The sequence below is a fragment of the Ochotona princeps genome, chromosome 18, assembly GCF_030435755.1.
Source record: "Ochotona princeps isolate mOchPri1 chromosome 18, mOchPri1.hap1, whole genome shotgun sequence".
Taxonomy (NCBI): Eukaryota; Metazoa; Chordata; class Mammalia; order Lagomorpha; family Ochotonidae; genus Ochotona; species Ochotona princeps.
This window is the reverse complement of record NC_080849.1, coordinates 21,540,452-21,562,615: the sequence shown is the minus strand read 5'-3', so window position 1 is coordinate 21,562,615 and position 22,164 is coordinate 21,540,452. Positions and strand designations below refer to the sequence as shown.

Here is a 22,164-nt window from a genome sequence, read left to right as displayed (position 1 = left end):
CAGCTCCAGCAATTGTGGCAATTCAGGGAGTAGCTTTCTGTCTCTGCTCTGTGTAAATCTGCCTTTCCAATAAAAGTAAATAAATCTTTAAAAAAAAGTGCTACCTGAAGTGCCAACATGATGGCAGAGCTGGTGAAGCCACCACCTGCAACATCAGCATTCTATATGAGTGCCAGCTCAAGTCCTGGTTACTCGACCTCCAACCCAGCTCCCTATTAATGTGTCAGGAGGCAGCAGAAGACAGCCCAAGTACCTGGGCCCCTACCACCCACAGGAAGACCTGGATGGAATTTCAGGCTCCTGGCTTTGGCTGGCCAAGACTGGTCATCGCAGACATATAGGGATTAGGCCAGCACATAGAAGTGAACACTTGCTCATGTTCATTTCTCTCTCTCCCTCTTTCTCTCCCTTTATCTTTCAAATAAATAAATATATCTTTAAACAAAACAACAACCAAAAAATACTTGCAGGACAGGCCCACAAGGACTGCTTCCACACTCAATGCACTCCCTTTCTGCTATTCCCCTTGCTCTCCATAACCAGAGCCTGCTGCACCTGCCTCCGACACAAAATAGACAGCTCTAACTTGAGTTGCACAGCATCACTCAACGCTTCCCCACAACTGGGCTGCTTCCCCTCCCACCAGTGCCCAATATCATGTCTTCCTTGAGGTCCCTTTCAAAGGAGCCTTTATGCGCTCTTAAAGTACTCTGATTTGCTTTGGTTCCCTCATCATCTTTGCAACTGTCCTGGGTCCATTGCTTTGGGCATGCTAGGAATGAGTCATGTCTCTTTCAGCCCTTCCAAGAGCCCAAGAGCCCAAGAGTCACCAGCACCCACCCCCCCTACACATACACACACCATGGGCTGTATCTGCCTTATATCTCACTGCATCCTCAGCTCTAGGTTCAGCAAATAGTAAATCTCCATTAAGTATTTGTTCTATCAATAACAGACTAGAGATGCCAAGAACATCAAGACCAAACCTCGAAGTCTGGTTTCTTCCTTTTTCCTTCAAATAAACACTGAGCATGCTCTTTCCAGATTCACTCAGTCCAGAGAAATAAATGCATGGGGTGCAATCTGTCTCTGTGTTCTCCCTGGATGAGCCTACCATAACTGCATCCCCAAGGTCTTTGTAAGGTGGCACTGCACCAACTCAGCACAGAAACAGAGCAGCAGCCTTCAGGGATTTCCTAGCTCCAAACAAGATCTGCCCCTTGCCATGTTTTTCTCCATTTCGTTTAAAATGTGTTTGAAAGGAGGAGTTACAGACAAACAAGATAAGGAACTGTGGGCATCTTCTATGCATTCGTTCACTCCCCAAAGGCCACAACAGCCAGTTCTGAGCAAGGTAGAAGCCAGATTTCTGGAACCCATTCTGATCTCTCATGTGAACGGCAGGGGGGCAAGCATCGTCTACTGCTTGAGAGCATTAGCAGGAAGCCAGATGGGAAGCAAAACAGCTGGAGCTTGAAAGGGTATTCTGATGTAGGATGCCAGCATCACCTAAGCCTGTGCACCACAAGGCAGGCATCTCTTCTTACTTTTGACCTCCCAGCCTCTCCTGTTCTTTAACCCTTCCTGGACAAGGCCCAATCTTCCTTCCTGGTGTTTTTTATCATGTCATTATCCAAGTGAAGAACTGTCCAAATTTCAAGTGTCCTTCTCAGTCCCCACAGTATTTCGCTGAAGCTGCTGACCCACTTATACCTGTCTCTTGCCCCCACTGGATTCACCTCTTCATCAGGTCTCTCCCAGTTCCTCTTCCTGGACACACACACAAAACCTCCACCTTCCATCACTAGCTCATTATCTAACACCTAATGGTATCTTATGACATGTTGGGCACCAACTGAATCCCTGCCTCATGGAGTTTTCCCTGCAGGGAAAAGCTTCTTGCCCACTGAGTTGCAGACACATGAGGCTCCATGGGTCTTCTAGCATCTTTGGCCTCTCAGCAACAGGATCTCAGCGCATTACTTGAAGCTAACTCCATGGAGTTCCCTGGTCTGCAGCAGCTGTGGGGCAGGGGTTGCATGGGCACCTGGCAGGGAGAGCCAGGTCCAGATCTCATGCCAGAGCATCTGAGTCAGGTGCCCGGAAATCTGCCCTTTCACAGGCCTTTTGGAGATTCTGTGGCTGACTGTGTCAGGACTTGCGCCTGAGGAATACTGGACAGCGGGTGTTTCCAGACAGGTGGCAAATCTACAATTACATCAAGTCAGTTCTTCGCAGGCATGGCATACAAGATACGTGAGCTGGTGCCGCTGGTGAAACCAATGTGGCAGCCACAACCCAGGTCAGGATCAGAGAAGCCTCCCTGATGGAGAAAGTAATGACGAAGCCGAGTACACCAACACAGGCAGGGACAGGTGTGGGAGGGCTGAGAGGGGATGGCGCCACTAGCATCTTTGTACCTCTTCTCCTACCCTCTTCATTTCTATATGTGAATTTCCTCCCCTCTATCCAAACCTTACTCATCCTTCAAGGTCAGCCTCCTCCAGGCAGCCTTTCCTGACTACTCTAGCCCATAAATTCCCATCTTCTCAGGGAGCTTAATGCTTAATTCCTATCTCATCTGTAGCCATTTGTTTCCTGAAATGAACTTCGAGCCTTTTCATCTCCTTTACAAACCTTCACCCTCCCGCCACCCATGTCTCTGCCCCCTCCCACCCCTGCAAGGAACTCTTCCAGGAGGGGGCATACAAAAGCTTTGCATCCTTCCAAGATCGGCTTAACCAGTTATCTGGATTGATTGGATTAACCAAGTCCTGAAGTGAGGCCGATAAGGTGGCATCTGTGGGATTTAGGAAGTCCAGGCCTCTGGGTGAGGATGGAAGGCAACTGATGCACCTGCTGAACTCCGGGTGGCCAGCCCATCTTCCATGAGTAGGCAGAGCTTGCCAGAACAGCTAGTAGCTGGACTGACGCCTGCCATGGAAACAGATACTAAGCCCCCTGTTGACAAGACAGAAGGACTCCTAGCTGCCCCCAGAAACTCCAGGGAGGCACAACAGGGGGGCAGGATCCCAGAACCGCTCTGCTGAGGACTAAGTGCCAAAACAGCATTAGACAAAGGGCTACAGACCGCAGCAGGCCAGGTTGGGAACCCAGCTGTCCTTGTCCCAGCAGGATCATTTCCCAATGGCAGTAGCCAGAAGAAAGAAGAGGCAGGCCCAATCAGATCCAATTAGGAAAGTCAGAAGTCGGCCCTTGCCATCAGTCACAAGAGGAAGGTCTAGACCAGGGACTGGCTGGAAACAAGGGCTGGAGACCGCCCTCGGGGAAGGTGAAGGGAAGGGAAGCGTGCTACAGGCTCCACTTTGCTGCTGAGCTGAATGAGAAGCAGGTGCAAGCCTGGCCTCCTATCCTCCTGGGCAGCCCAGATTGGGAGTACACGCGACCCATTTAGAATCCCCCAAGGGCACAAAGAGAACACCTGTTTTATTATCCAGAAGATTAAAGGAGATGAGATGCCTGGGTAGCTTGAGGGCCTTTTTTTCTCCCCCACCTGTGCCTGGGGAAAGTGACAGTGAGAGTAGGAAGCCCCAAGTAGCAAAGGAAAAGCAAACAAAAACCGCTCCTGTTGAATAGGGAGTGATGGAGGCTGCTTCCTAGTCTCCTGGAGACTCCTAGAATCCTCCTAGAGGGTCCTGGAGCCGAGCTCCCCTCCCTTCCGGCCCCCAAACCAGGCCGAGCAACTGAGGGTCTCCCCCTCCAAGTCGACAGACATGGGACCCATGCCCGCGTTCTAAGGGACGCCTTCCACATCTCTCTCCTAATAGGGCTTTGTCCACGCATAGAGGTGACAAGACCGCTGCCCACCTTTCGCGCTGAGGACGAAAATCATGTTTCCGAAGGGGTCGGGGTGTAAGGCCACGGGATTGTTAGGATTCCCCAGCCTTGCTGCATGGCCAGGGTCCGTTACCACCTCCATCCCATTCTACACTCCCCGCCCCCACCCAAGAGACCATCCAGAATGTTAAGAGTCAGCCACTGAAAACCACAATCTGTGTTCTGACTCCCGCTTTCCACCCCGGGGTTCCCACCAAATGGCCGTGAACCAAAGCTCTGGGACGCACCGCTCTGACCCCTGAGATGGCTCCAGACGCTCCTGAGGACTTCAGCGTCAGGTTAGCCACCTGGTATACCAATCCGCCCCCAGCCCATTTTTCACAGCAGAAACAAACTTGGGGGGCGGGGAGGAAGGGTCCCGGCTGGCACGGAGCGGGCGCGGTCCTGGGGCAAGGGAAGAGATGCGCTTCCGCCGCGCCGCGACCCAAACCCACAGCGGTGGCGGCAGCAGGGCCGACCGCGGGTCACCGTGGCCGCCACGGTGGTCCCTGGCTCGGCGCACTGCAGCCCCTGCCGACTTTCTCACCTTTTGATGTAGTTTCTGCCGTAGAGGATCTGCTGCAGCAAGGTCACCAGAGCGAAGGCGCAAATGAAGATAAAGAGCAAAGTTCGGTTTCCCAACAGATCCCGGTTAGCTGAGGGGTCTGCGTAGCGCATCCTGGCGGCCGGGGGCCGCAGGAGCGGGGTGCGGGGTGGCCCGGCAATGGCGCGTGGGGCTCTGGGCCCCGGAGAGGGGGGCTCGCGGCGGCGGGCCCGGCAACTCTCCGCGGGGTCAGGCTGACAGAGGACTTGGCGGGGGCAAAGTTGCCGGCTGGTGCGGCCGGAGTCTGGGGTATCCGGAGGTTGCTGGCTCCCGGGCTGTGAAGAAGACCGGTCTGGCCTCAGGGAGCTCGGCCGCCGCCGCGGGCCTTCCCTCCGAAGCCTTTGCCCGTGCGCGCCGCTGCCGGGCGACCGCCGGTTTCCCCGCGGAAGAGCGACGCCAGGTGCCAGGAGTCGGGGGCGGCCCCTCCGCGAAAGCGGCGACCAATGGGGAGCGGGGCCGGGCTCCGAGCGCTGGTGCGCCCCGGTGCGCCGCCTCCCTTTGGCCCGGCTGCGGGTCGCAGTGGCCCAGCGCGCAGAGCCTTCCCCAGGCGGCGGGCATCCGCTCGCCTGCCGAGCAGAAAGGCCGCTCCGAGGTCGGCCTTGGGTTCTGTGGATGGGAGGTCGGCGACAGAGCAACCGGACAATCCACTAGGGTCTGGCGGGTCGTGGGGAAGGACAGAAAACGCCGGGCTCGAATCGTGGGATTATAACGAGGGCAGGACGGGAAAGCCGCGGCTGCGGAGCCAGAGGAGCATTTGCATGCGGTGCGCAGGGCACTGAGTCACAGCCGCGGCCGCGTCCCAGCGCGCTCCTGGAGATCGCTCCAGAGGAGACGGCGCAAGGTCAGCCCGGCTGCCCTTCAAGGACAGCGCACGACGCTCCCGCCCGCGCCCAGGGCGCCCAACTCGCCCAGCTCTTGGGGAAGGGGTGTCGAAAGTCGGGGGCGCTTCCTTTCCCCCGCCCCCCTCAGGCCTCTGCCCCCTGTGCAATTGCAGCCCTCGGCGGTTTCTCAAAGCCCGGCTTGTCACCAAGACACTTGAGACCTCGTCCCACTCATCCTTGGAATCGTTTGGGCGCAGTTCTTAGGCTGCTGGTAGCTTTGGGGTGTCCGGGTCCCTGAAAGCTCTAGCAAACTGCCACAAACAGAAAGGTTTGAGTTCCAGACAGCACGCCAGGGAGAACGACCCGCCCAGAGATGCGGTGTGAATGTCCAGCTTCTTAAGAAATCCTCAGCAGCTCCAGCCCAGCAGGGTCCTGCCTTCCCACCACGGCAGGGTCTCTCCCGTGTCGGCGGGTGCATCACAGTGCTGCGGCTATGGGAGTACAGGCCGTCCCACCACCCGTCAGGACCCTCCACCCCTCCCAAATTCAGGTCAGGGAGTCTACTTTGAACTTGACATGGAAACTCAGATACCAGCGAGATGGAACGCTAGTGAACACTACCTGGAATGTGGCACCTGCTTTAGACACTTAGCTCCTTTTTGAACTTGAAAGACTGGGAATACATGGAACACCTCCTGGATGGGTTCCACCCACAGTTTGGAATGTGTCTTGACTGGCAAAGATGAAGTAGGCTCTGCTGTCTCCCAGGTGTTTTCGTTTTTATCCCCAATGTCACAGGTAGGCGTTTTAACCAATGAAGAAATAACTCAAATGCAGGCTTACGGCATAGAGGAGCATGAAATGGTTGTTTGGAGGTGCCCATGCTCCACACTGGAGTGCCTGACCAGAGTCCTGGCTGCTCTGCTTCAAACCCAACCTACTACAGCCCTGCAATACTCAAGTGCGTGGGTCCCTGATTCTCATGCGGGAGACCTGGTTTGAGTTCCATGCTCCTGGATTACCCCAGGGCTCAGTCCTGGCTGCTGTAAGTACTTCTGGGTGGGAACCAATGGATAAAAGAATTTCTTCCCCTTCCCAACCTCCCCCCTCCCCCGTTCTGCCTTTCAAATAAGATGGAAACAAATACATTTAAAGAAAATGTGTGAGTATCTTGGCACAACTGGTTAAGCCACTACCTACAATGCAAGCATCTAGCTCCTATGCATCAGCTAATGCGCCTGGGAAAGCAGCAGCAAGTGGCCCACCTGCCTGGACTCTTGCCATCCACTTGGGAGACCTGGCTTGGGCTTATTGCATCCCCGCTATTCGGGCCATTTGGGGAGTAAACCATTACATTAACAACAACAAAAAAAAAACCTGTCCCTATGTCTCCCTCTGTTTGTTTTTCAATTAAATAAGTGTTAACAACAACCAAAAAACCTCAAACACAAAGAGGACCCATCATTACCGTAACTTCTGCATGTGCCTGTCATCTTGCACATCAAAAAGTTCTTGTTCTTTCATTTACTAATGAATTTTTGCCTCCTGGTCTCTGGGGTGAACTCATCTTACAATTGAAAAGCACCAAAACACTAATTGCCAAGTAAATCACCCCGCAAGGAGGCCTTCTTGGCTCTTTCTTCGAAACACACAGGCAGTGGGACCTGTCCAGTTGTCCTCCCACATCCCCACCGTCGCTCTGGATGCTCCTGACCTCTTTAGATTGTGAAACAAGGGGCCCTGCATCTGACTTCATACTGGGTCACAAGAATCATGCAGCAGGTCCCGTCTACTGGTCCCAAGTTGATGAAGTACTAAATTTGTACCCATCAGGGGCTCAAGCGCAGACCTTCTGAGGCGCGTCTTCTCCTCACGGGGCTGGGTGCCCTATTGCCTCCTTTCTGTTCCTGCTTATCCTCCAACCCCTTAGGTGCCCACTCAGATATGTCTGCTGACACATGCTTCCTTGGAAAAAAGGAACAAGTATGCTTTAAAGTAATAACCCCAAAGTATCCGAAAAATGTTTAAATCACGGCAAAGTCTGGTAAAAGAAACGTCCAGAATAGAAAAGACCAGAAGTCACAAACATAAAGCTAGCTGGGTGAGTTTTTATAAGAAGTACACTTCCATGCACCCTGTACGTGGGTCAGAAATAAAAAAGATCACACCCTACCTTCCTGGCACCACCCTGGTGCTCCTTTCCATCCGTGTGTGCTCCAGAGTAACCACAGCTCTGACTTCTAACACCAAAATAATCAATGCTTTCTCTTCTTGTGTTTCATTTCTAATTGGATTTTTTTTCATGTACTTGAAAGACACAGAGAGAAAAAGATCTTTTATCCATTCATTTATTCTTCATATTCCTGCAATATCCAGGGCTGGGCCAGGCTGAAGACAGGGACCAGGAACTCCATCCAGGTCACCCATGTTGAGGGGCAGGGATCCCCAAGGATTTGGACATTTTTAGGGAGCTGGATCAGAAGCAGAGTAGTCAGGACCCCAATAGGAGACATAGGCAGGGGCTACACTCTCTGCCCCTGTTCTGTTTTAAGTCAACAAAACCATACATTTGTATATTCTTTTGTTTTTTACATCTTTGGTTCCACATTGGTTGTGAGACTCATTCATGTGAGTGTATGTGTGTGTGATGGGCAGAATTCTAAACTACGGTTTAGTGATCATCACCCCACCCTGTGTAAGCGATCCCTCACCCCATCTCCTCGGTGTGCAGCTGAACACTAGTCTCAGGTGCTGCTGTGAATGCAATTAGGACTACCTCAGTTGGCTTGGAACTGGGAAAATGTCCTCGCTGGGTCTGAGAGCAGGAGCCCTTAGAGGGAGGCTAGTGGGCTCTTCCTGGCAAAACAGAGGTAGAGGGATGGCTATGTAGGAAATTCTTCATTGTTGGCTTTGACCCTAGGGCCACACAGCCAAGACCACAGATGGCCTCTCGGAGCTGAGATTGGCTCTTGGCTAATGGCCAACCAAAGACATGGGAGAGGATCTCAGTCCTGTGGTCTCAAAAAGAGAGGTCCTGAATTCTGTCAATGAGTGCTGAGGAGCGCTCTGAGCCCCACCCACCTATGCCTTGATTTCAGCCCTTGGGGACCCTGACCAGAGAAGCCAATTAGAGTGTGCTGCAGACTGAAGACCCACCGTGACGGTGAACCCCTAACTGTGGTGGGGGGCTCTGAGTTGCTTCTCATTAAGGCTTCACAGCAGTAGAAAAAGAATACCCTATAAATGCGTAAGTCATTGAGTCTCACTGCTGTGTTGTTACCCTTGGGCAAACTGCAGTACAGCTCACTACTTGCTTCTACCGCTGATGGACATGTGGGTCAATGCTGCCGTTAGTCTTCTGCCAGTATATGTCTTTTGGTGAATACACACATGTGCATCCGATGGACTCCTGAACCTAGGAGTGAAATGGTAGGGTTGGGGTATACACATTTGTTGAGCTTGAACAACTTACCGTCAGGCACTTTCCCACAGGAGTAAATTACTTTTTAATGAGAATCTCATTCCTGACCCACTTAAAGCATCAATCCCCACCCTGGTGGACATCCATATTAACTGGCTCACCTAACAGCACAAACCATGGTAAGTCAAGAGATGAAATAGTTGGGAGGCAGATAACAGCTCCAAAAATACTTGCTCTCCACTCCACATGGCCAGAGCACATGCAGGGATGAGCAGGGCACGAGAGTGATGCTGACCTGAGGCCTAGCGGGGAAGCTGGCAGCTGTGCAGATAATTAACGGAAGTCCAGAACTGACACCATTCTTAGGCTGCTGGTATTTTAACTCCTTCTTCAGGTTAAATCAATGTGGGATCTTCCCACCCCCAAATGCCTTACATGCATGGAGATGGGGACTTAGGGACGTAAGACTCAGAGGACTGAAGCCCCTGCTGGCATTGTCCCTAAGGCAGAGAGGTTCCATTTGCAGCTAAATTTATATTCCAGGAGTGGAGCTGCAGCAAACACTCGGAAGGCCTTGCAAACAAAAGCGTAAACACATGGAAAATGGATCGCCATGCCAGATTCAGCAAATGCGATTTTTACATCCTAATTGCTGGGCTGGGAGACAGCTGCAGCTTTGTTTAAAACACACACTTGCACACAATTAAGCCAAGAACAAATGTCAACACTGGCACAATCTGCTAAATTACTGATAACTGATGGGCATTGCTCATGCCAGGAGTATTGTCTCCAGGACAAAATGGACAGACTTAAAAAAAAAAAACCCTCCAAGAGAACACAGAGGGCTCTCCTGGTTTAAGAGAGCCGGATTTTATATTACATAGCACAATCGTAGCTTGCCAGATTATGTAAGTGGCATTCCACCCATGTGTTCAAGGGTTTGCCGCAAGTACAGGCTGTTCTTGTGCCTCTTTACATTTGTGCTGACAGTCAGGCCTGGAAGAGGCTGGTGGCCTGCTCTGGCTCTCTGTGGACTCTAGGCCCTCATCACAGCCTCATATCCAGAACCCGGGATTTGCCATTACATGGTCAACTGCAGACACTTCCCTTCATCTGTCTCGTTTTCAATGAGTTGCTTTAAAAAATCACTGTCAGATAAGGATCCTTCCAAAAATATGTAGAAATGGAATTAAAAGATACATTTGTGTTGGCACAAAAAAAATCTGAAATCCATGCATTGTTTTTTCTCAACATACTCATTTCCTGTGAACTTTCTAAATAAAATTTCCTTATTTGGAGCACAGAGTGACAGAAAAGGGAAGACAGAGAAAGATATCTTCCATTCACTGGTTCACTCCGCAAAGGCCACAATAGCTAGGTCTTGGCCAGGTCAAAGCCAGGAGCCAGGAGCTCCGTTCTTATCTCTCAGGTGGGCTCCAGGAGCTCAAGCACTTGGACCATCAGCTGCTACCTCGCCAGGCACACTAGCAAAGAGCTGGGTCACAAAGAGAGTGACTGGAATTCTAGCAGGCATTGTGTCATGGGATGCCAGTGTGGCATGCTCATTGCAGTGCGCCACAACACAGGCCTCCTTCCATAAACATTTTGAAAATCCTTTGTATGCATGCATTTCATCATTTGGGGACAAAAGTTTAATCCCATGTCCACATTGTTGAGTTCCTCTAGGAAGAAAGAGTTTGTATTTACACATTGTTTAAGATAAATCATTTCTAACCTTGATGCTCGGGTCTGAGGTCACCTTTTGACCTTCGCATCTGTATTTGACAAGCACCACTTCTCAGGCACTCCTCTCTCTCCTCTCTCGTATCTGTTCCGATTTATCCAGTTCATTTCAAAGGGAAGGAAGAGATGCCATCATCACCATCACCATTATTTCTTTTTCACTCTGTGAACTAGCCAATGCACTGCAGTGCAGAGGCTGTTCCACCGGATGGGCTTCATAGTCCCACCGATAGTCAGCAATCATTTTAGGAAGGGCACCATGCATGGAGATAGTAGCCCAAAGGTATCTGGAATCTTCTTTGCTCTCGTTAAGGATTGAGCTCTGAGATAAAAATTCTTGGATCAGGTTCTTCTTCCCTTAGAGGAAGAGACTGGTGAAATTTATCAGAGAGAATGTGGTTCACTTCCAAGCCAATGTAGGTTCCTACACAGGCTTCATCAGGCACGCATGTCCTGCTGAGACTTGCAAAAGCTTGCCCCATAAATACAGCTGCTTGTTGAAGATTTCTTTTGTACCTAGGAGAGGGATGAGTGTTTCACAGTGACTGACCACTTTAAAGCTGCCAGGGATACTGCTGATCTTACTCCCATGTAGGTCACAGCCAAGCATGGGCGGTTTAGCCACCATCCGGAATTCCGAAAGCTCCATGCATTTTGACAAACATGTCTAGCGTTTCCACTATGTACAAGACACAGCAGTATGCTAGGGAAACCAGAATTGGTCATTCAGAGTCCAGCCCTGAAGAGGGCAGGCACAGCAGTGAGGAAAATAGACCACATCTTAAGTTTGGGTAAGTATCCTCCAAACCCAAACGGTGAGTGACAGGGAGTGGAGTGGAGAAGGGGAGGGATGGCAACGAAGGTTTCCCAGGGAGGTGGTGTTGGACCTGAATAATGATCCAGGGAAAGAGGTGGGACAAAGTGTCCTGGGCAGAGTGAGAAATGTGGGCATAGTCAGTTGGTTGTGGCTGCAGGGATGAGCCTGCTACAGTGGCCAGGAGACTGAGCACAGGGAGCTGGGATTTTATGCATTAGAGCATGTCTGCATTTCTTTAAAAATTTATTTATTTTTATTGGAAAGGCATATTTGCAGAACAAAGGAAATAAAGATTTTCCATCTCCTGGTTCACTCCCTGAATGGACACAGCCACTGAAACTGAGCTGATCCAAAGCCAGGAGCTTCTTCCAGGTCTCCCATTTGGACGCAGGGCTCCAAGACTTTGGACCATCCTCCACTACTTTCTCACAAAGAGAGAGCTGGATGGGAAGTGGGTTAGCTGGCCCCCATGGCTGCATTTTAAGTTGGGGGATGGACAGGATCAGCCTTGCCTTTTGGATCATCAGTCTGCAGGCTAGGAAGGCACAATTTGAGGGAGCAATGCCTGAAGAGGCATGAGTGTGCCAGTTTATCTTTGTTTTCTACCAGCCTCCGACCCTTTCTTCCAACCTTGCCCCCACTGTATACATTCCTTTTTGGTGGGCAATCACGCAGAACTCACATTTTTATTGTACCAACTTGAGAATTCATTCTCTGCCTCCTTCCAGGGGAGTAGGAAAGGGAGTTAAGAATTGTGATTCCTGCTTTATAATAGCTGTCACCATATTAAGTGCCTCATCATTCAATTCACTTGAGATTCATGGAACTAGGTTAAGCTCGGCAGGGCTGGTCCAATGCAAAGTCTGCAAAGGACAGATTGTCTTTTTGCCACTTTGTCCAGTCCCTCTGTTCCACAGACTCCTGATACAATAAACAACAGTAACCTCCCTTCTTGCGACCTTTTTAAAAATCTCTGCTTTTGGGAAAAAACTTTTGACATCTTTACGTTTAACTATAGCGTGTGTGTGAGAGAGAGAGAGAAAGAGAGACAGAGAGAAACACTCCCTTATGCCCCATTCTGGTTTCAAGACACCAAAGTGTGGGGCCAGCACTATGAGATGGCAGGTAAAGCCACTTTCTGCAGTACCAATATCCATTAAGGGCACCAATTCAAATTCAGCTTTTCTGCTCTGATCCAATTCCCTGCTAATGGGCCTGGGAAAGTACTTGGGCCTCTGCACCCTGGAAGAAGATCTGGGCTTCTGGCTTTGGACTGGCCCACCTTCAGCCATTGCACATGGCAGCCATCTGGGGAGTGTATCTGTAGATAGAAGATCGCTCTCTCTCTCTCCCCCTGTGTGTGTGTGTGTGTGTCTCCCTCCCTCTCTCTGTAACTTCGACTTTTGAGTAAATAAACACCTCTTTAAAAAAACACACAAAGGGGCCCAGCGGCGTGGCCTAGCGGCTAAAGTCCTCGCCTTGAACGTGCCAGGATCCCATATGGGCGCCGGTTCTGGTCCCGGCAGCTCCACTTCCCATCCAGCTCCCTGCTTGTGGCCTGGGAAAGCAGTCAAGTACGGCCCAAAGCTTTGGGACCCTGCACCTGCGTGAGAGACCCGGAAGAGGTTCCTGGTCCCGGCATCGGATCGGCGCGTACCGGCCCGTTGCGGCTCACTTGGAGAGTGAAACATCAGATGGAGGATCTTCCTCTCTGTCTCTCCTCCTCTCTGTATATCCGGCTTTCCAATAACAATAAAATCTTTAAAAAAAAAAAAACACACACAAAGATACCCCCTTCCCTCTCCTTCCTTGGTCTCTCCTCTCAGTCTAAATGACAGCTCCTGGGGTACTGTCAACAAATGCCAGGGCTTGCTGGAACATGGGCTGAAAAACATGGGGCTAAATGATCCCTGGAGTTCCCATTCATCTAAGAAACTCTCTTAGACTAATTCTGTGATAAATGCTTCATGGGAGATAATATAGTTCTTCTACCTAGAATCACTTGAGTTGGAAAAGCAATCCTCCATTCTGCATGATTAACTTGGTTCATATAAACATGAAAGCGCTTGATGCATTGATCTTTCTTGTAGGTCCAACTCTCCTGAAGTAATTAATGGAATTTTTCCCAGACCATGCTGGTCTGATGAAGGGGAGGTTCCCAACCAGGAGTCTCAAACAGATTAAGGAGAAACTGTTGTGTTCTTTGTGACACATCCATGGGTTATCATGCCACTCAGTTCTAAGAAACAGAAATCACCAAAATGACAAACCTCAATAAAGTCATTTATACTCTACCATGTTAACAGATGTTCAGAGAGAAGCAGTCCAAAGCTAAAGAAGAAATTGCATTCTAAAATGTCTTTGAGGTTCTAGGTTCCTTATAGATTGTTAGTCAAATATCCCAAACAAGTTTTCCTACACTCTCATTCTGAGGTAGATACTAGAACTCTAGCAAGCATATCAAAAACCCAGTTAATGAGGTAGATGAAGAAATACAGGACTGACCATCCTTTCTTTCAGGGAGTTTCCCCAAATCTCACAGTTTTTCTGCTCACATCTCATTCACTAGCATGATTATGAACATACCTACAAGGGAAGCTGAAGAAAACAGTCATTCAGTCTGACAGGAGAAGAAAGGACAGACCTATGGCCAATAGTGGGTTCCGTGGAGGTTGGCCAGCCACAGGAATTCCCAAGATTTCAACCCTGGAATCCGTCCATTGACCTAGACTCATGGGAACTTTATCCACATACCTGTAGATTCTTCAACATAAATTTTAATGTCTGTTTAATAGATGTAGATGGAGCTGCAAAAGTAATCATGTGTATGAAGTTTATAAAAATACATTAGAATTCAGTCACTGGATGTTCCTGTCTGTTTAATCTTTCCAAAAAGTGTAGCAGATGTGTAGAAAAGTACATAAGTCACCGTGTGCAGCTCATGAGTGCTGACAAAGTAAAGACAACCATGTAACCATCATTAAGACAAAAGGAAGAAAAATGCTATCAGACCCCAGAACTCACATGGTGCTCCTCCACAATTCAGGTTCCTGTTTTAATTTTTACCTATTTAACTTTTCATTTTATTTGAAAGGTGGAAAGACAGATTTTCCATCCACTGATTCATTCCTCAAATACCCACAACAGCCAGGATTATTGGGTCAGGCCAAAGTCAGGAGCCAGGGGCTCCATTCGGGTCCCCCACGTGGGTGTCAGGAGCCCAGGTACTTGAGCCATCACCTGCCGCCTCCCAGGACAACTGTTGGCAGGACACTGGGTGAGAAAGGGAGTCAGAACTTGATGCAGGAACTCTGAGATGGGACATGGCCTTCTCAGCAGCACTTAACCACTACACACAGGTATCCACCTTGCATCTTTTCTGTTCGCTACTTTTTTGTCCATCTCTGTCTTTTTTTTTTTTTTTTTTCACATCTTTCCTGTACTCCATTCCCCGGGGGACTGGCTTGCTGTTTGCTATGGTGGAAGAAGTAGGCATGCTGAAGACAGGTTCACCCAGATCTCAGTGCTTCCACTAACCAGCTTTGTGAATCTGGGCATGAGATGTGGCCTGTCCAACATCTCCCCAGACCCTATTCTGAAGGTCAAACGTTTGGTTTTGTCCTTCCCACACCCAAGTACTCAGCACATGGTGGCACATCCAAGGCTGCATTTTCATGACCCTGCTTCACTTAAGCATTTTAAAGTTTATTATTTGTTTTCTTTTCCTGGTGAGGCAGAGGGAGAGACTCATACTCACAGTGTTCTCCCACCCACTGGTTCACTCCCCAAATGCGTGCAACAGCTAAAACTAGGCTAGGTTGAAACAGGGAGCTAGGAACTCAGTCTAAGGCTCACCTGTGCCATGGAAGGGACTTAGGCACTTAAGCTGTCACCTTCTTCCTTGAATGTAGGTTAGCGCAAAACAGCTAGGACTCCAAGCCAGGCAGTGATATGAAATGTGAGCACTAAAGCAGCATCCTAACCACTGTGCCAGGTAATCCCATCCCTGTCTTGGCCCAGTAAGGAGCTCTCATCAGTTTTATTGCACAGATTGACACCATAGTGGGTCAGAGACAGAGTGAAAACAAGTCTCTTGAGGCTGGCACAGGGGGTTAAATCACTGCCTCCAATGCCAGCAAATCACATGAACACTTATTCAGGTCTTGGATGCTGCATTTCCAATCCAGCTTCCTGCTAATGGCCTGAGAAAAGAAGCAGAAGATGGCCTGAGTGTTTCAGTCCCTACCACCCATGTGGGAGACCTGAATCAAGCTCCTGGCTCCTGGCTTTGGCCTGGCCCAACCCTGGCCATTGTGGCCATTTGGAAACTGAACCAGCGATAGAAGATCTCGCTATCTTGTTCTCTCTCTCCCTTTCTCTCTCTCTCTCTCCCTTTCAAATAAATAAAGGAAAAAAGAAAAAAAAATTAGACCTGGGCTCTGAGGCTGGGCCAGCACATGACCCAGAGGGACTAGGAGCAGACAGGACAGTCATACTTTCCAGAGTCTCATGCTCATTGCAATGCTCCCCTGGCTGTTCATGAACAGATTCACTATTGCGGCAGCCATTTGACTTGCCTACATCCATGCAGGCAGGAATGTGTAGGTTCTATACCTGGTGATGGCCCCTGACTCCAGTTCCCCATGGATGCAGGCTCCAGAAGGCAGCAGTGGCAGTCCAGGTGGTTGTGTTCCTGCTACCAGGTGGGAGACTTGGATTGAGTTCCTGACTCCCAGCTCTCCCACACAAATCCCTGGCATTGTGAGCATTTGGGGAATGAGCCAGAGGATGGGAGTTCTCTCCCTCCCTCTCAAATAGAATTTTAAAATGATTTGCTGTTGTAATTCCTAATCTTTATCCCGGCCTCACCAGAATGTCTCCTACACAGTTACACAAATTCTCACCTTATGATACTTGCTGATGAAAGCAACCCTCAGCAGCGTGGAGTTCTAGTGGGGCCTCATGACAGCTGCAGACACGAATGAGTAGACAGCTGGCAGGACAAAGATGCCAGGCAACAATGTGGAGCACTCAGGGCCAAGGGCAGTGTCTGCAGCAAGGGCATCAGCTGGCAATGTCAGAGCCATTCTTTCCATCATCTGATATGTTCTCCTGGCCAATGACCCTGGTGCAGGCACTAGGTGACCCAGTGCCAGAGGCCAGAACAAGACTTAGCCAACATGCAGCTGATCAGCCATCACTTGGAAGGGGTTCAGCGTGTCCTTTGCACTAGAAACACAAGACTAACAAGCAGACCACATGGGGACTGAGCCAGAAACAAAGGTGGGAGCCACAGAGAGAGGTGTGTGGCTCAGACCAGACAGCCTGGGGTCAGGGTCATTCCTTGGGGCTCTAACAGCATGTTTGCATGTCTCTTTCCTCACCTCCCATGCCACATAGCTGACTGACACCACTGTTACAGGAAATGGTATCCAAACCCAGGCCCACCTCTTGGGCATGTGTATGGCAACTTTGCCACATGTCCCTTCCTCTATCCTTGCCAGTCTCGCTCTCTGCCCTCCCTTAAACTTTCCATTGTACTTCTCAGACTTTGCCCCAGCTCTGCCTGGTGCTGACACCTCCCTTCCTACCTTCTCCTGGTGCAAGCAGCAGCCTTCCTTTCCCCTGAAGCTAACAAGGACAGTGCCAGGGCTGGGTATACCAGCTAACTCTGACCAGGACTTGTTCTTCAACTGCAGGCGTCACGGGAGATCCCAGGAGGCTGGGGAATTGGACACCCTGAGCAGGCTAGCTTGGGGTTATGTCAGGAACAGAGTTCCTGAGGCAGTCCTCAGTGACTTCTCCCAGAGACAGATGGGCCTTGGAAGAGAGACCACTCTCCCCTGGAGGAAGTTGAGAACTAGGGTAGATGTGAGTGCATTCCATATGGGAGTGTGTGCTTCGCGCCTCAGCTCCTCTGCTGCCTACCAATACTCACCCTGATGGCTGGGTACTTGCATCCTTGCCACTCAGGTGGGACACCTTGACTGAGTTCCTGACTTTGGCCTGGTGAATGAAGCCAGGTTGTTGTGGGAATTAGGGGAGTGAACCAAAGGATGAAAAACCTCTACCCATCTCTTTGCCTTTTATTTATTTATTATTATTATTGTTATTATTTTATTATATCTTAAGGGAAGACTCCCAGACCCCATCCTGGGATTTACACTGGTCTCCATGCTCAGTCTACACTGGCTCACAGGCTTTGAGCATGACATCCACTTCCAAGGAGAGACTCCAGGGAGAAATACTAGTGTCCCTCCCCAGCCCCATTCTCAGGGGATCAGCCCTTTGCCTCCCTGGCTTCTTGTGATGAACCACCAGAGGGCAGGTGTGCCTGAGTGAGGCCACCCCATTCTCCAGGAAATGGAGGGGAAGGGAAAGAGAAGCGCTGGCATTCAAAGCTCATGTACCAGATCCCGGTCCTGCACAGAACCTCAAGTTGCTGCTCCAGGGCCGTAGGCAGGGGTTCCCACCTTCCTCAACTTTCTCCTGGGCTAATGAGGGTTTGGCTCCAGGACTGCCCTGGAGCTCAGGGGTTCTGGCTCATTGTCAAAAGTCAGACTTAGAAGGTCTATAAAAAGGAGCAGAAATAACAGATGTGCCTCTTTTCCCGTCTTTATGTTCCATCACATTCATCACACTCATCTTGCAGTAGCTACTCATTTGCACATTTGCCTCACTTGCTTCCTCCCTCTAGCGTGAACTACTTAAAATAGCCACCACTGCTCAGGGTCAGCTTCCAAGTTCTACAGATTGGGCAGCAACTCCAGCAGCCGAGGCCCACGGGTCCCGCCTCGATGAAGCAGGTTTCCCGCCCCTCACCTCCAAGGTCAACACATGCTGTCAGGGTGCTCTGTGGCCTTGAGAAAGTGGCTTTCCCTCTCTGAGCCTCAGATTCTTTATCTTTGAAACAAAGGAGTATGAAGGCCCTTCTGGGGTTGGGTCTATGCCAAGAGCCTCTCCCACATTCAGTTTTACCACCTAAATCCCCCTTCTCCATCTTCTTAATTAGGGTGGCCAACAGTTTGGTGAGTTTCCTGCTTATGCCATGCCTGATCTAATGTGGCAGACTCTAGACTGCCCTTCTGGCTTCCATGCTCAAATCCTGGAGTCTGCTGTTGCACCTGCTAACCCCAAATTGCTCAAAAAAAACCCAACTACTTTCAGCTTCTCAGCCACGGTGGCTAAGATTATCACCATTGTCTTGTTCTTTTTGAAGTAATAATCTTATTTGAATAGCAGAGAGACAGAGATCTTCCATATGTGGGTTCAGTCCTCAAAGACCCACAATAGCCAGGGTTGGATCAGGCTGGGAACTCTATCAGAGTCTTCCAAAGGGATGGCAAGGACTCAAGTAGATGAGCTGTCACCTATGGCCTCTCATAATGTGCATCTGCATGAAGCTGGAGAAGTGTGATGTTAGCAACTCAGAGTCTAACAGACCCAAGCAAAGGAAGTGCTTGTGTTCTGGATCCCGAGTTTGGGGAGGTTAGGCTATGAATATTTGCTACATGTGACAGTTAATTTTATCTGTCAATATGGCTGGAACATGGCACCCTGACATGGAGGGATAAGTATGAGATCCTTTCAGTGAAGGTATTTCATAAATGACATTAACATTTAAGTCAACAGAATTGGAGAAGAGCAGATTTTCTTGCATAATGTGGGTAGGCATCATCCCACAGCAGTCAAGTGACGGCCATGAGAGAAAGAAGTTCACCGAGGAAGGGCGGGGGGTGGGAGGACTGTCTGCAGCCATCTCAGACTGTTCCCTGGGCCAGCCTTGCTAGCCCTTACATACATGAACCAATCCTTTAATGCCATCTGGGAGCCAGTTTGTAACCCAGTTGCTCCACTTCCCTTCCAGCCTCTTACTTGTGCCCTGGAAAATAGTAGAAGATGGCTCAAGTCCTTGGGACCCTTTACCCACAATGGAGACCCAGGAAAAGTTACTGGCTCCTGGCTTCAGATTGGCTCAGCTTCAGCTGTTGTGGCTATTTGGAAAGTCAAGCAACAATGGAAGATCTTTCTGTCTCTCTTTGTTTCTGTAAATCTGCCTTTCCAACAATAATAACTACATATTTTTAAAAATCTCTGCATATAGACATGAAGATTCTGCTGGAACTGTTTCCTGGGGAATACTAATATATGGCGCAGTTAAATAATTCATATTTTTTAGTGCTACCTTCACTAAAAAAAAGGTGTAGAAGGGAAGAAAATGAGCAGCTGTTGCATTTGTGTATTGACCACAGTTACATCTTTCCTTGAGTAGTAGTCAGGTTTTGTCACAACAAAACATCTGAGGCAAGTTGTCTATGGAGCAAAAAGATGTTCGTGGACCTCACAGTTTTTGAGGCTCAAGTCCCACGCTGGTGGCTCCCTGGGTTGGGCTTCTGGGCAGGGCAGCAGATGGCAATAACAGCATGGCTGTAAGGATTGCATGGTGAACCAGCAAGCAAAGACAGAGGTGAGATCTCGGGCAGGCCTTTATAAAAACCTCCTCTTGAACAAAAACCACCACTGGAAGACTCACTGCCACTGCACCCGCCACCTAAATACCACAATCGATTGTTTCTATACTCTTAGTAACATTAACTTAAGATTTCAGGGCTTGATGCCCTATAAGAATCTGGAGGATAAACAATATTCAAATGATACTACTCCATAAAAGGGCCTGTTCGAGCCTTTTGTCCACATCATAATGTCATTGTTTGACTTTTATTATTTATTTTTTCAGCATTCATAAGCACATAAATACATGTTTGGGGTACAGATCCCTGTCACATATATGTGGCTTGCAAATATTTTCCTCAGAATGTGATTTGCACTTTTGTTCTTTTTTTTTTAAGATTTTTTTTTTTTTTTCGCAAATTCAGATGTACAGAGAGGAGGAGAGAGAGAGAGGATGATCTTCCATCCAATAGTTTACTCCCCAGGCAGCCTCAACAGCCGGAGCTGTGCTGATCCAAAGCCAGGAGCCTCCTCCAGTCTCCCACACGGATGCAGGGTCCCAAGGCTTTGGGCCATTCTCAACTGCTTTCCCAGGCCACAAGAAGGGAGCTGGATGGGAAGTGGGGTGGCCAGGATTAGAACCAGCATCCATATGGGATCCCAGCACATTCAAAGTGAGGACTTTAGTCGCCAGGTTATCATGCTGGGCTCTTATTTCTTTTTTTTTTTTTAAAGATTTATTCATTTTATTACAGCCAGATATACACAGAGGAGGAGAGACAGAGAGGAAGATCTTCCATCCGATGATTCACTCCCCAAGTGAGCCGCAACGGGCCGGTGCTGCGCCGGTCCAAAGCCGGGAACCTGGAGACTCTTCCAGGTCTCCCACGAGGGTGCAGGAACCCAATGCATTGGGCCGTCCTCGACTGCTTTCCCAGGCCACAAGCAGGGAGCTGGATGGGAAGTGGAGCTGCCGGGATTAGAACCAGCGCCCATATGGGATCCCGGGGCTTTCAAGGTGAGGACTTTAGCCACTAGGTCACGCCGCCGGGCCCACTCTTATTTCTTTTTTAAGATTAATTTTATTTCTTTGAAAGGCTGAGAAGGGGCTGGTGCTGTAGCATGTGGCACCAGCATCCTAATTAGGCTGTCCGTCACGTCCCACCTACTCCACTTCCAATCCAAGTCTCTGCTAAAAGAAAACAGCTTGGGTCCAGACCCATGTGGGACATCCAAACGAAGCTCCTGTCTCCTAGCTTCAGATCAGTGTAGCTCCAGAAATTATAGCCATTTGGGGAATGAAGCAGTAGATAGAAGATTTATTTCTCCTTCTTTCTCTTTAATTCAGCTTTTCAAATAAAAATTAAGAAGTCTTTAAAAAAAAACGCAGAAAGGCAGAATGACAAAGATTTTCCATTTTCTAGCTCCCTCCCCAACATGGCCACAACAGCTTTGGCTGAGTCAGGCTGAAATTAGTGAGCCTGAAATTCCACCCAGGTGTCCCATGAATGGAATTTCTGGGCCATGCTCTGATGCTTTCCCAGGCATAGAGCAGGGAGCTGGATAGGATATGGGGCAGCCAGGACTCAAACTGGCATTCTGATATGGGATGCCAGTGCTGGAGTTAACCCACCGCATCACATTGACCCTTAGTTTTATTTCTTCATGTTGTACTGTGATTAACAGACATATTTAATTTTGATGAAATAAAATCAATTTATTATGAATAGAGATTTTTGTGTTCTTGGAAAATTTTTCCCACCCCAAGATTGCAAAAATCTTCTCCTCTATTTTCTTCACAGGCTTCCCTTCTGCACTTAAAGGTATGGCCCATTTTAAAGCAAATTTCTTTAAAAAAAAATTTAGATTTATTTTTTTACAGAGATAAAAATGTGCTTTATTCACTGCTATAACTCCAGAATCTCAAACAGCACTTGGTTCACATTATATCACAATAAATAGTTGCAGAAATGAAAACATATTTCACTTGTTAACAGTCAACAGTTATCAAGTATCTATAATATACCTCTGGGATATATTAGTAAATAATAGTTCCTATCCTCTTGAAGCTTGTAGTAAAGGGGGAGAGATAGCATTAAACAATTATGGCATAATTATGATAATATGATTAATGTTCTTTTTAATTGGAAATTCTCAACTATTTTTTCTTTTTACTTTAACATTATTTATTAGTTGGGAGGGATACACGCCCATGGGGATCTCCAATTTAGGTGGGAAAGGTTGAGATAGGCAGGAGGGTGGGTAGCATATATATTTCAGGGATTTTCTTTAATGCTGTGTCCACATGGAGCAAAGAGAAGGGAGCTGCTTCTTGCTATCAAACTACATAAGTACCCAGAGATAGGGGACAGTCATTTAATGATGCCTTAGAGACCTCAATGTAGGGAAGAATGTTCCATAGGTATTACTCGATAGTTCTGGGACATTATCGATATCATGGCACCAGGGC

The 22,164-nt window shown here is 48.9% G+C and overlaps 2 protein-coding genes across 3 annotated transcripts in view; one reads left to right on the top strand and one right to left on the bottom strand.

Annotated features, from left to right (window-relative positions):
• Window positions 1-5,345, bottom strand: part of ST8SIA5 (ST8 alpha-N-acetyl-neuraminide alpha-2,8-sialyltransferase 5) — a 54,987-nt gene extending 49,642 nt beyond the window's left edge. The window contains exon 1 of one of the 2 annotated variants that reach the window (XM_004579518.2): window positions 4,385-5,345. In XM_004579518.2, coding sequence (XP_004579575.2) covers window positions 4,385-4,515 — 131 coding nt within the window. In that variant the 5' untranslated portion in view covers window positions 4,516-5,345. The remainder of the gene's footprint in view (window positions 1-4,384) is intronic. The other variant, XM_004579519.2, reaches the window with a different exon arrangement.
• Window positions 5,346-18,055: 12,710 nt separating this feature from the next.
• KATNAL2 (katanin catalytic subunit A1 like 2) overlaps window positions 18,056-22,164 on the top strand; it is a 210,540-nt gene continuing 206,431 nt past the window's right edge. Inside the window, exon 1 of the mRNA XM_058677015.1 lies at window positions 18,056-18,066. The gene's annotated coding sequence lies outside the window, so the exon portion shown is untranslated. The remainder of the gene's footprint in view (window positions 18,067-22,164) is intronic.